The sequence below is a fragment of the Electrona antarctica genome, assembly GCF_951216825.1.
Source record: "Electrona antarctica genome assembly, chromosome: 18".
Taxonomy (NCBI): Eukaryota; Metazoa; Chordata; class Actinopteri; order Myctophiformes; family Myctophidae; genus Electrona; species Electrona antarctica.
In genome coordinates this window covers 42038206-42051304 of record NC_136799.1, presented here as the reverse complement: position 1 = coordinate 42051304, position 13099 = coordinate 42038206, and the positions used below count along the sequence as shown (strand labels likewise).

Genomic DNA, 13099 nt, shown 5'->3' with positions numbered 1-13099 from the left:
TTTTTGCTGACTCGTCTACAATTGTCCAATAAAGTGTCTAGGGCACAGAGGGCACAAACTATAAATATATTACAACTATAACAACTTGTGAACGTTATAGTTCTACTGTATAATGCTTGGTGTGGATGGCCCTTATCCACACGGACCAGAGCCAAAATAGCTGCTCTACTACAGGCTCACGACGCTTCACGTCATCGTGAGCTTGTAGATCAACTATTTTCGTGATGATATTTAGCCCATTTAGGCCCGACGTCAAAATAAAAAAAATAAACGTCTTCTAAATCCTGACAGTTTTCTGAAATACCTATGTTTCTGTATCAGTGGTGCTCAATATTTCATGTCGAGGACCCCAAAAATGATATGTAATTGGCCACCGACCCCCCCATGTGAAAATATGTTGTTCCAGGGACCCCTCAGAAGCAAAGATTTGAGTTAAAAAACGTTCGCTCTGAAAGAATATACATTCAAAGATTTGCGCCACATTTTCAAGATTTTTCAAAAATAGCAGATCTACAAGCTCGTAGCGCGGCACTCGGTGCCGCGCTATGAGCTTGTAGATCCCGGTTGCAACAGAGCCTATGTAAATGGTAGGCGCCTTATAACGACTAGGCCACCAGCGCCGCAGAACGCGTTTTCAGAATCGGCCTCAGGTCTTTAAAACGTAAGGAAATACAAAAAAAATAATAATAATAATAGAAAAATAAAAGAAGAAAGCTGACAGTGGGTGGATCATTTATGTATTTAAACTGGCATGTGAATCAGTTGAAATAGTATGGTTTCCGGCCGACGATATGGTGTTTTTTTAAGTGGTTCAAACATGGATTAAAGCACACCGTTCAGGTTCAGGTTACAGCGCGACGTGTCGTAAGCTCGTAGATAGCCTATTTTCGGTGCAGGACACACTTCTATGGGAGACTTCTATTCGGAATCCAAATGACCGGCATCGGTCGTGGGGACTGAGGACTTGAATCCGTGTGTCGTGTGTACCCGCACTACTAGCTGGTGCACTCACGCAGTCATGAGTCCGTTGACGTAGTTCTGGTTGAGGATGCGCGCCCAGCAGCCTCCGCCCACCTCGTCGTTGAAGGTGCTGTAGTCCTCCGACGACCACAGCTTCTTCTGGGTCTTCAGGGCCTCCATCACCGTGGTGGTGCCTGGGTAGTGCGCCCTGACGCACGCACACGCGCACACACGCACACACACACACACACACACGCACGCACGCACGCACGCACGCACGCACGCACGCACGCACGCACGCACACACGCACACACACAGTTAACATAGCTACTTTGACCATTTATGTATTTATTTTTTCCATAATCACTTACTTATTTACACTTATTTGGGTGTGAGGTGACACACGCAAAGAGAGTTATTCTCTTATTCCACATTATATTATACAAGCTAGCACAAAGTCACAGTTTGCAGATATGGACCGTGTGGGCTCAAATAAAAAACTCTTAGGATTAAACTAACAAGCAGCAAAACATCGGGTTAGAGATGCCGAGGTGCTTCAAACGCCCGGCGACATCAGTACACAACGTTACGATTGGACGGAGGACAAACAAGACAATTGGGTGCATATTAATATATTAGGTCCAGTCACACTTCACAGGCACAGAAAGGGGGATCCTACCCTATCACGTCTACAGCTGCGCTGAGCTCCCGGTCTAGCAGCAAAAACAGGGAGATGGGCTCCCACAGGTTATCACTGGCTATGATTCTGACCCTCTCCAGGCCACCCTTATCCAGGGTGTACCGCAGCAGCTAGCATACACACACACAGCCACAGTGAGAGGCAGGATGCAGAGGTGATCATCAGGAGAGACACAACGGTTGAGACGGGAGAAGTGATACATGGATTAAAGAAAAAATAAAATCTCACGACTGGGAAACAGCGTGAAAGGAGCCACCGCATACTTAGCGGCGTGTGTCCCACACACTTAAAGGACCACTTCACCACTTTTCAACTTCTCTTCCTATAATTGGTCCTAACTAATGTTCATGATAAAATACCACCATTTTGTCCTACTCAGTCTGTGTCTCATAGGAGGGCTGTGGGCAGTTCAGAAACCCGTCCACCAGTGACATCATCAATGGGGAATCCAAGCTAATAGAAACGGCAGGCTTTCTTTTCCTAAAAAGTTGCAATGCAAAAGTTGAAGCCATCGTTCTCACGATAATAAAAATCTAAATATATTTTAAAACAAATCTTGTTTAAAAAAAAAAAAAATCTGCCTAATGATGATGTCACTGGTGGACGGGTGTCCGAACTGCCCAAAGCCCTCCTATGAGACACAGACTGATAGGAAAAAATGGTGGTATTTTATCATGAACATTATTGAGGACCAATTATATGAAGAGATGTCGAAAAGTGGTGAAGTGGTCCTTTAACACACTATGTCAAATGATGATGTTTTGGTAGCCATGCATGCTAACCGGTTGAATTGCAGTTTGAGGCGTTAACGATTGTGAAAGATCTGAGATCATTAGGGCTTTCTGGAAGACTGAAATAACAAATAACCGAAAATAGGCTATCTACAAGCTTTACAACACGTCGCATTGTAAAGCTTGTAGATAACCTATTTTTGGTGTAGGACACACTTCTATAGAAGATATGCTGACTTCTATGGAATCCAATTGACTGAAATCAGTCGTGGCGACTGATAACTGTAATCCAAGAGTGATAGCTTTGACTATTAGGTTATAAAATATTAGCTACTGATGAGTATTAATCATGTACCTGTACTATAATGATGCGATGACAAACAAAAACTGTGGCATGCGCACCGTATAAAAAAAGCATGCACAGTTGCAGGCTATGATTTATTATAATTAAAAAAGTAAAAAAACAGCCACAAACATTCAGATAAGTCTTGATCCACAAAGTACAACTTCCTTACTGCCCAAAGTCCAATCTGCTAAACGACTCAAATGACGCACCCACGAGTCACGCGATAACGACATGACAAAACCCTTTAGATTCAGTGCATCACGAGATCTATGAATCAGTAGTCAGGACTCACAGTGCCGTCGAGTGAGTGATATTGACAAAGCGAGCGATATTGGCTTGTAAGATTCAAAGTTCGGATTTCGGACTGAAGCCAAGTTGTGACCACTTCCAGCCGATTCACCCGTCATCGCTGTATTAAATATACGAAATCAACCGTTATCAGGACGTTGGAATACGGCCAATATGGCCATACTGGCATACTAGACATTGTGGTGTTTGGCTGTGTTCCCCCGGACTGCACGCATGAAGGGTGGTGCAGACATAGCCTGCTCCCCCCTGCTGAACATGGTCATTTCCAACTCTATTGTCGGCGCATGGAAACTAGGGGCTACTAATATATACTATTCTCTGCCTATCGGGACGTAACTCGGACGGCGCTGAGTCGGATCTGGTGGCCACCAGACACGGCGTGCCTCCGTCATTGACATCAGTGACACAAAAAGCAAACGCTCCCATAGTTTCTCTTCCGGATTTCCCAGTATTTTGATTATCACATACTGGGGGTATTTCTAAGGTGCCGATTACGAACATTTCCTTGATTATCGGGTGATAATGGTTGAATGGGGTGCCACTTCGGAGCATGCCGTCTGGGCCATCGTTTTTTACTTACCCAACCACCTCAACGGCATCGTTGAGGTAGGGGTCAACGGTCAGGGCGTTGGAGATGCTCCAATCGCCGTCCGCCGCGATGATGCCAATCTCCGCTAGGCCCACTTTGTCCAACGTGTCCCGCAGCACCTTAGTGACAAATGACATGCCCTCATGGGGAACGCAGCTAACGGGAGGCTGTTGTCCTTTCATTGTGGAATCTAACCAAATGTTGGTGGCTGTTTTTATTTATTTATTTAAACACCAAGCTATTCTATCCTGTACGGTGAAATGTTATGATTAAATCTATAAATAAAATTTAAAAAAAATATATATATATATATATTACAGGGTGATGTGTTTACCTTTATGTACTTGCTGTCAAAGTTCCGCTCGTTCCAAATCTAGATTTAATGAAACAGTATTTTAGTCAGGGGGGGGTGACACGTTCTTAACCCATTCAAACTGAGAAAGCATCTGTCATTTTAGATTTTAGAACAGTGGGTTGTCAAAAATAGCAGATCTACAAGCTCACGGCACGTCAGTTCATGCCACGCTGCGAGCTTGAACATCTGCTATTTTTGAAAAATCTTGAAAATGTTTGACACCACAAAATCTTCTCTTCTGGGGGTCGCTGGCACTAAACATTTTAAGATGGCGGCCCACGAGACGACCAAATACTTTTGGACGTCCTTGGCACAAAAGAATGGCATTGTTTTTAGAATCAGCCTCGGGTCTTAATTGGTTAACCCATTTAGGCCTGGCGTCAACATTTAAAAAATGTCTTCTAAATCATGAGTTTTCTGAAATACCCATGTTTCTATATTTCTATATATCAGTGGTGCTCAATATTTCATTTCCCCCCCCCCAGAAGCAAAGATTTGAGTTAAAAAACGCTTACTCTGAAAGAATATATATTCAAAGATTTGCATATTTGCACGATTCTTCAAAAATAGCAGATCTACAAGCTCATAGCGCTGCACTCGGTGCCGTGCTATGAGCTTGTAGATCTGCTATTTTCCAATAGCTAAAGTATAACATAATGCTTTAAAACACCAAAAGGGGTTCCTGTCCTGAATGGGTTTAATGTCCACAATAATGACAGTCACAGTTACAGTAGCGTACAGATGAGATCCAGAAATACACACCCCGATATAGTCGATGTCCAGATCGTGGTACTGCTTGGCTCCAATGATCCAGGACACCACATAGGAGGCAGTGATGTCGGGGAAGTCGTAAGGCCAGTTCGTCCCATGACCTACCCAACCAGGGAAGGCCCACGGCAAACCTGAACGCACGCACGCACACACACGCACACACACGCATGCACGCACGCACACACGGAGTCCATTCATTTAGTAATGTAGGAAAGTTAATATTATGTAATTTATGTTTTATTTACTTCCACAGAACAGTAGCCTGGCTAATAAGCCAGACTAATATCACACAACACTGTCGCGGTATATTAGTCTGGGCTGGCTCCACTTGGATTTCATTTCCCGGGGGGCGGGTTCAAACATTTTCTCTTTGACGCAATTGGTCAGAGCTACTGTCAGTCAAAGGTCTCAAGCATTGAACGTCACTGTACCAAAGCCCGCCCATATTGCATACCGTGTCCCGATTGGCCCGACCTGTTCTCGGTTGTAGGAAAGAGGCGTGCTACTGAGCCTCGCCAGACCCTAATCCGCTGGCAGGCAATTTTTTTTTGCCAACGGCTGATTCGGTCTGGTTTATTAACCAGGCTAACAGAACAGTGCACTAAATGACCCGGTGACCTATGGTGACGTCGTCAATGTTGTCAGTTACTGGAGGTCAGAGGTCAAGAAATTCCGCAGGAAAAGGGAGTTTGAATCTCAAGAAGGGAAAATGTACCGGATGCCTGATTGAGTCATCATTGTTAGGAAATGTGCCCATATAATCGCATGTGTCTGCTCACTCACACAGATAAGATACAAATCAGTATGTCAGTTAACAGTTTAAAGGCCCATGACGTAAATCACCGTCAAGTTCAAGTGCACGGTCATGTGCCCGAGACGGAGATTGATTAATCTCCATCAAATTAGTGATATCAAAACCGATCGCATCGCTCCACAGCCTAGACGCGCAATCCTCGGTGTTGCACAACAGCGACACGTCATCGAAAATGTTCCCTGCCTGTTTAGCCGACGACAACGAAAATCTTAAAACGTTAATAACTCGCCATCTAAATCCTCCCGCCTAATTATAAAAAAATATCCTGTGTTTGACGGCCCTCCGCGGTCCAGTCGCTAGTACCTCCCGTTGTTGTCGATCGCATTTTTAGTGTTTAGTGGCTAGACATTCACAACAACATCCGGTCCGTCTGTAAAAGTGGTCCGGGCGCTATAAACGATGGGCACATTTTAGCAGTGGCGTGCACAGACATTTAGAGGGGCAGGTGCTCAAGTTAAAAAAGGGCAACTTGTGCAGCGCGTGGAACCGGCCGGTTGCCTTAATCCATTTTGGGCGGGAACCCCTTTTGGTGTTAGCATTATGTTATGCTTTAGCTATTGAAAAATAGCAGATCTACAAGCTCATAGCGCGCCACCGAGTGGCGCGCTACGAGCTTGTAGGTCTGCTATTTTTTCAAAAGGGCACATTGCCAAAAGGGCAGGGGGTGCTCTAGCACCCCCTAGTGTCTATCTGTGCACGCCACTGCATTTTAGAGAATGGAATGAAGGTAATGGTGGCATAGGAATAGATCAGTGGTTCTCAACCTTTTGTTTTAGCTCTGGACCACTCAGATATATTTAAGTTAAATAATCCCTGGGCCTGATATAATTAAATCAAGCCTGTACAGTCATTATTTAATGTCAAGCCTTTTCACCCACACAAACATATTTGAATACATTTAACAAAAAAGGTATTTTATTAATGTATGTATATTTCAGAACATTTTCCCGTGGACCACCTGCAGGCCTAATTATGCCATTGACCATTAGTAGTCTTGTGGACCATAGACGCCTTATCAGACAACGTCACACTGATAAGAAACAGCATGCGCGCGCACAAAGGCAGCAGAAGAACACCACCTCTCATAAGATGCAATGGAAAAGTTCTAACATGCACTCACGTGTAAAAAATGCCCCATCAAACTTTCAGATGCTGTTTTTCTCCCAGTGTGGAGGAAGAATGATTAGGATTTTTATTGTGATCTCTCGCCCTTGAAATATATAATCCTTGGTTTCTGTTGTGTTTGAACAATAATAGCAATTCAAAACAGTTGTCCTCAAAACCACACCTCCAGTCGCTGTCATAAGAACGGGAGGTGCGCTCATGAACACGGCAGCAGAGCCTATTTGTGCACGGCTGCACGCGCACCTGCAGTCCATCAAGTATAATTTATGCTTCGTCCCGCAATGGTGTCGCGCACGCAGACCTCTACACTCACAACAGTCGCATCTGCGATGCGATGTGAGCTTGTATATCAGCTGTTCTCTGTGCGCAATACTGTTGGTCTTTGAAGTATAAATGTCTCCTAGGGTGCACCTCACTAGCCAACTCACAAGAGGAGGTTGAATGGACTGAAACCAGCGCTCCCCAAAACAACAGGTTTGGAGATCTGTTGGGAATTGATTACATGAAACAGTCACCCGTGCGCCCACCCCAGACCCAATGTTTGTAAACAAATAATTGGTCTATTGGTTGAGAAACAGAGGTATGTACTGTATGTATAGACATGTGATGCATGTGCATGCAGTGTTACCAAAGCACTAAACCTAGCACATATCCCCACCCAACCAACACAACAGTGGTCCCCGGGTTGATTTATAGCTGGGGTGTTGGTCCCTGGTTCACAATCCGTTGAAAACCCTGTCTATAGCAATGAATTTACGATCCGAATATAGAGCGTTATCCTTTTAACTATTTTGTTTTTGTTTTGCTTTGCTCAATTTTGCTTTTTGGGGGTAAGATCAACAACCTGCAGATTCTTTTGTGTTGTTTGCCAACCTACATACCAACCTATTAATGTGATGTTTGGATTCCTCTTCTTAGCTTCTTTCATAAGCCACCACTCGTATCCCCGGAAGAAGTTCTCATCGTTCTCATAGTGCATGTGAGATGGCTCTGTTCCATCTAAAGAAACAATGATAAAAGTTAATTACTTTATCCAAGTGTGCTCCCTGCTTAGAATTGGTTCCCAAACTTTTTCATGTCAAGGACCCCCAAGTTGACACTAATCAGCCCGTGGACCCCCATTTGAAAAATATATATATAAGAGAAGATTTGTATGGCTCTAGCAGTGATTTTCAACCCGTTTAATTTCAAGGACCCCCAGTTTGACATGCATTAGGCTACGGACCCATTTAATAGCATTTCTATCTCTGGGACCCCCAATTTATATTGTAAAATCAATGCTAATTTAACTCTGAGAGCGTACAAATTTGTACAAATAAGTACAAATTTGTACACTCTCTGAGTTACAGACCCATAAGGGTCCATTTGGTTCCAAATCATGATTTAGCTGGGTCCCCCAGGAACTCCTTCAAGTACCCCTGGGGGTCCCCGGACCCCACTTTGGGAACCACGGGCTTAGATAGCATAATATTGATAATCACTCAGCCTACTGTGTCTGGTGAAACAGTAAGATACTTGAATAAAGTCAATATTAAGATCAATACTAATTTGGTCACACACACACCGTGCACAATCAATCAGGCCGATCTTATTCTTGAATACAATATGAAGAAGAATCAACACAACAGAGGTCACTCACAGGTAGAAGCATTGAAATGTTGGTGTGGCATGCTCCACAAGACTATGCGAACAAATGCAATACATACAGTATGTAATTCCGACATCACCTTCCTTACTAATGCTGATACTGGATGTCAAACTGGTTTGTTAAGCCAGGCATGGTTTTGGTAGCTGGTGCATTATTGCATAGACCAGTGTTTCCCAACCTGTGTGCCGTGGCACTTTACTGTGCCGTTTGATGTGTCCAGGTGTGCCGCCTGATTTGACCTGATTTTCACAAGTTGGCCCATAATAAAGACAAGGAAAAGGATTAATCCTTAAATTCGGTGGCATTTCACATTGCAAAGAGCAATTTTTTTCCCAAAATGTAAAAAAAAAAAAATCACACCCGTGTGAACTGAGTGGTTGCTCATGTTTAAGACCATTGTATTGTGGCAAAATATTGAGATTTTTTATTTAGAAGTATTTGTGTGTATGTGTGTGCTATATTTTGTATATTGAGTTATTTGACGAGTGCTGTCATGTGTGTTTTTTAAAAGTATATTGGGTTCAAAGAAGTTTTACTATATATATATATATATACATACATACATGCACACCCCCCGTATATCTAGGTGTGCCCCGAGATTTTTAGGCTATGAAAAGTGTGCCCTGGGACAAAAAAGGTTGGGAAACACTGGCATAGACCACACTAACTAAACTATGCTGGATCAACATGTCATCATTCCAGATGCCCACAAGAGTGGGACGATCTGAACAGAATCCGGTATCAAAATATCTTTGACCAAATAACTCAATATTGCTATTGTGACAACATATTGTCAGTGGTGGGAATTATCAGTGGTGCTTTGACAAAACATTTAGAATGAGATTTTATTTTGAATAATAATAATCGGTAATGCCCATGTGTGTGTCATGACCGAAAGAATAAGGTTGCGAATACAAGCGGCCGGAATGAGTTTTCTCCGACGGGTGGCTGGCATCTCCCTTAGAGATAGGGTGAGAAGTTCAGTCACACGGGAGAGACTCGGAGTAGAGCCGCTGCTCCTTCGCCTGGAAAGGAGCCAGCTTAGGTGGTTCGGGCATCTGGTTAGGATGCCTCTCGGGCGTCTCCCTATAGGGAGGTCCTCGATGCACGTCCCACTGGGAGGAGACCCCGGGGCAGACCAAGGCGCAGCTGGAGGGATTACATCGACTCACTGGCCTTGGAACATCTCGGGATCCCCCAAGAGGAAGTCACTAATGCGGGAGGGAAGTCTGGAGCTCTCTGGTGGAGCTGTTGCCCCCGCGACCCAACTACGGATAAGCGGTTGAAGATGGATGGATGGTAATGCCTATGTAATCTTTCAATGGGTAAAGGGAGGTAAGTTCCGAAAATGCACCACTTTACTGTTTGCAGTTTGTACAACCAGGTGAAGAAAACATGTCACAACACAATATACCCAAGATCCCAGACAATATCTATGTTATCGCCTAGTCCTATTTCAGAGTGCTGTGACTTCAGTGCAGTGTCATTTGACTCCCGTAGTTTTATGACATGTATACAGTGGCCTCATAACCCACATACCTGCAGCCTGCAAAAGATACTGTATATCTGTAAGTTAACTTTTATCTCACCAGTAGTTTGAGCATCTCCTCCGATTTCCACCTTCAGTATGTGCAAAGAAGCCCCAAAGTTTGGCTGCAGAATGATGCACAGTAAAATACAAAAAGCAAAACGTGAGTTTCGAACTATTGCAATTAACACATGAATATTCACGTGGATCATAAAAGGCAGATGATCATATACTGTACCTTGAAGAGGTAATCTAATATCTGGCTGCGGTATGGTTCGGCATAGTTTACAAGCAGACGGGAGGTCGCCTGTATGAAGGAAAGACAGCGACACATTGATATGATCTTGTGGTATTCATAATTGTATACACACACCCGTACAATTTACAATAGGCATTTTTTTATGGGGTAACTCCCCCCTGTCAGGTGTAAAGGAGCAACTTGGACACTCGTGCATGAAGGAAGCATGAGTTCAAGTCCGTTGCTCTCCCCAGGTTGGCGGACGGACGGGTGTGTAGTGCCCAGGATCACATTAGGTAATTGACACAGGGGTGAAAAACGGGATAAAAAAAAATAATATATATATTCCGCCAACCTGGGGAGCAACGGACTTGAACTCATGCTTCCTTCATGCACGAGTGTCCAAGTTGCTTCTTTACACCTGACAGGGGGGAGGTTCCCCGGTTGGATGTAGCGCATGGAACACGTTATGCCAACCAGTTCCTTTCCTCTCCATCAGGCGCCCCGGCTGGCCAGGGGGAGGCAGTTTAGAGACCTTTCTGTGTGGAGTTTGCATGTTCTCCCCGTGTCCCCCTAGGGTAGGTACCCTCACAATATAGGCATTTTAACAAACACTCTTATCCGGAGTGAGGTCATCACGTCATGTGCAGAGACAGAGAGAACAGTGAGTGTACCTCAAGAAACTAGAATCCCAGGTAAACCAATAACTTATAGCATTAGAAACAACATTAACAATACAAAAATAACAATCTGTACATTGTAGGACACCAGGTAAACAATGTTTAAATAACATAAATCTTATAATCTCATACATCAAAATAAATAAAAATCTCATAAATCTTATATTCTCATAAATCAATAGTCCTGGTAGGTCTACCGTGAATGAGTGGTTCTCAAAGTGGGGTCCAGGGACCCTCACAGGGTCTCCTTGAGGGGTTCAAGTAACTACGTACAAAGTACTGAACTTTTACAGTACAATGTTGAGGTACTTTTACCTCACTGGAGCATTTCCAATTTGCAATTCTACTCCACTACATCTCAGAGGGAAAATATATTGTAATTTACTCCAGTACAATTTATTTGAAAACTTTAGATACTATAGTTATTTTTGTAGATTGATATTACAAAACATACATTTACCACATTAACAACCCTATTTAAACTTTGGCTATTTGATTTGTGTATTTAAAATACACATGACATGTTATGTTATACATACTGCATAAAGTACTTTTACGACTTTTACTTTTGGTTTTGTACAGTACACAGTACTACTGTGTATCTATTGCAGTATTGCACCTTTAAAAAAATACCGTAACAAATGTTTTGAGTACTTCTTCCACCACTGTGTATTTCATGTAAACACACCAAGTGGAACCAGGAAGTGTTTCATTCTAGTCATAAATGAGGACATTCTCACCCCTCCGCCGCTCAGACCTCCGATCCCGTCAAACACTCGTCCCAGTCCGCCTTTATCGTCCAGAACGTAGCTGTCACACGTGCACAGATGTGAACATAAAGCGAGGAATAAAGCTTTGATCAGTGCAACTGATGGAGGGATCATCCTGTCCTGTTGTGCTGCACTGCTGCAGCTGACAACTTACTACTGTAGTTGCGACTCACTGTTCAGTGTTCACGGATCGCGGATCCCATTGTCCGGAGGTCCAGTCGCGTTTCGATTGGCTAGCTGGTTTGTCAGAGAAACGACATTATTGTCAGAATACATATGCTATATGATCCCTTTATCTAAACAAACGCTTTTTTGTTGTTGTAAACAACCGTTTATACAATAAGTGTATTTACTAATTGTATTCAATGTGACATTATAAACTATAAAGCTAGTTTAATTGATGGAATCCACTCAACTAAAACTAGCCAATCACAGTGACCGTCCCTGCGGCTCATGGGATCTACATCATTCAAATGCAGGTATGACGAGTTTTGTCATGTGAGTGACGACCCCACATCATGTGCATATTCATTTTGGTAATTGAACCCTCCCAACAAGTTCAGCATTAATAGTATAAGGGAAGTTCCATTTAACATTTTACACAGAGGCTGGGGAATTGGGAATTGGCTTTACTAAATTGGGACTTGAAGGGGAGATAATGTTTTTATTTTGTCTTGAAGGGGCATGTTTTGCACAATAGTCTTTTCATTATGTCTGCCCACGATCTCTGTGATTCATTCGTTTGTTTACCTCAGTCACTGATACTAAAATCTGATTTTATTTTTTATTTTTTCTATGAACCTGTGACTTGACACCCATGCATACTGTTATAAAACGAAAATAAAAAGATTTGGAAAAGAAAGAACATTTTACACAGCAAGTTATGGGGTGTGGAAACAGAAGAGACATTATTGTCCTATTTGATTTTCTTTATCCATCCATCCATGCATCTTCAACCGCGTATCCGTAGTTGGGTCGCGGGGGCAACAGCTCCACCAGAGAGCTCCACACATTCCTCTCCAGAGCAACATTAGTAACTTCTTCCTGGGGGGATCCCGAGGCGTTCAGTGAGTCGATGTAATCCCTCCATCTGCGCCTTGGTCTGCCCCGGGGTCTCCTCCCAGTGGGACGTGCATCAAGGACCTCCCTAGGGAGACGCTCGAGAGGCATCCTAACCAGATGCCCGAACCACCTAAGAAGCAGCGACTCTACTCCGAGACTCCCCCCGCGTGACTGAACTTCTCACCCTATCTCTAAGGGAGATGCCAGCCACCCGTCGGAGAAAACCCATTTCGGCACCTTTTGCTCCTCTGTAGGCAGTTTTGCAATATTATTACAAGAACATTAGGTCTAGATATAGATACAAACATGGCCTACTAATGTTATCTCTAGACTGTAGCTGTGGCTGATGATTGATTAGAGCTTGTGCAATAAAGGAAACAGCCACATGATGTCACTGTTGTCCACAAAATGAAAGCTTAGCTTTCAGTCTCCCATATCAGCTGTATACACAAACTAGCAAGCCCCAGATCTC

The 13099-nt window shown here is 43.5% G+C and overlaps 1 protein-coding gene across 2 annotated transcripts in view; it reads right to left on the bottom strand.

The window, feature by feature from the left end:
• galcb (galactosylceramidase b) overlaps positions 1 to 11725 on the bottom strand; it is a 32107-nt gene extending 20382 nt beyond the window's left edge. The window contains exons 1-8 of one of the 2 annotated variants that reach the window (XM_079528834.1): positions 11536 to 11725; positions 10116 to 10184; positions 9939 to 10002; positions 7587 to 7700; positions 4754 to 4893; positions 3971 to 4009; positions 3628 to 3755; positions 1013 to 1168 (exon numbers count right to left, since the gene is read on the bottom strand). In XM_079528834.1, the coding sequence (XP_079384960.1) occupies positions 1013 to 1168; positions 3628 to 3755; positions 3971 to 4009; positions 4754 to 4893; positions 7587 to 7700; positions 9939 to 10002; positions 10116 to 10184; positions 11536 to 11679 (854 nt within the window). In that variant the 5' untranslated portion in view covers positions 11680 to 11725. Of the gene's footprint in view, positions 1 to 1012; positions 1169 to 1640; positions 1772 to 3627; positions 3756 to 3970; positions 4010 to 4753; positions 4894 to 7586; positions 7701 to 9938; positions 10003 to 10115; positions 10185 to 11535 lie in introns of both variants that reach the window. The other variant, XM_079528833.1, reaches the window with a different exon arrangement.
• Between the last annotated feature and the right edge of the window lie 1374 nt (positions 11726 to 13099).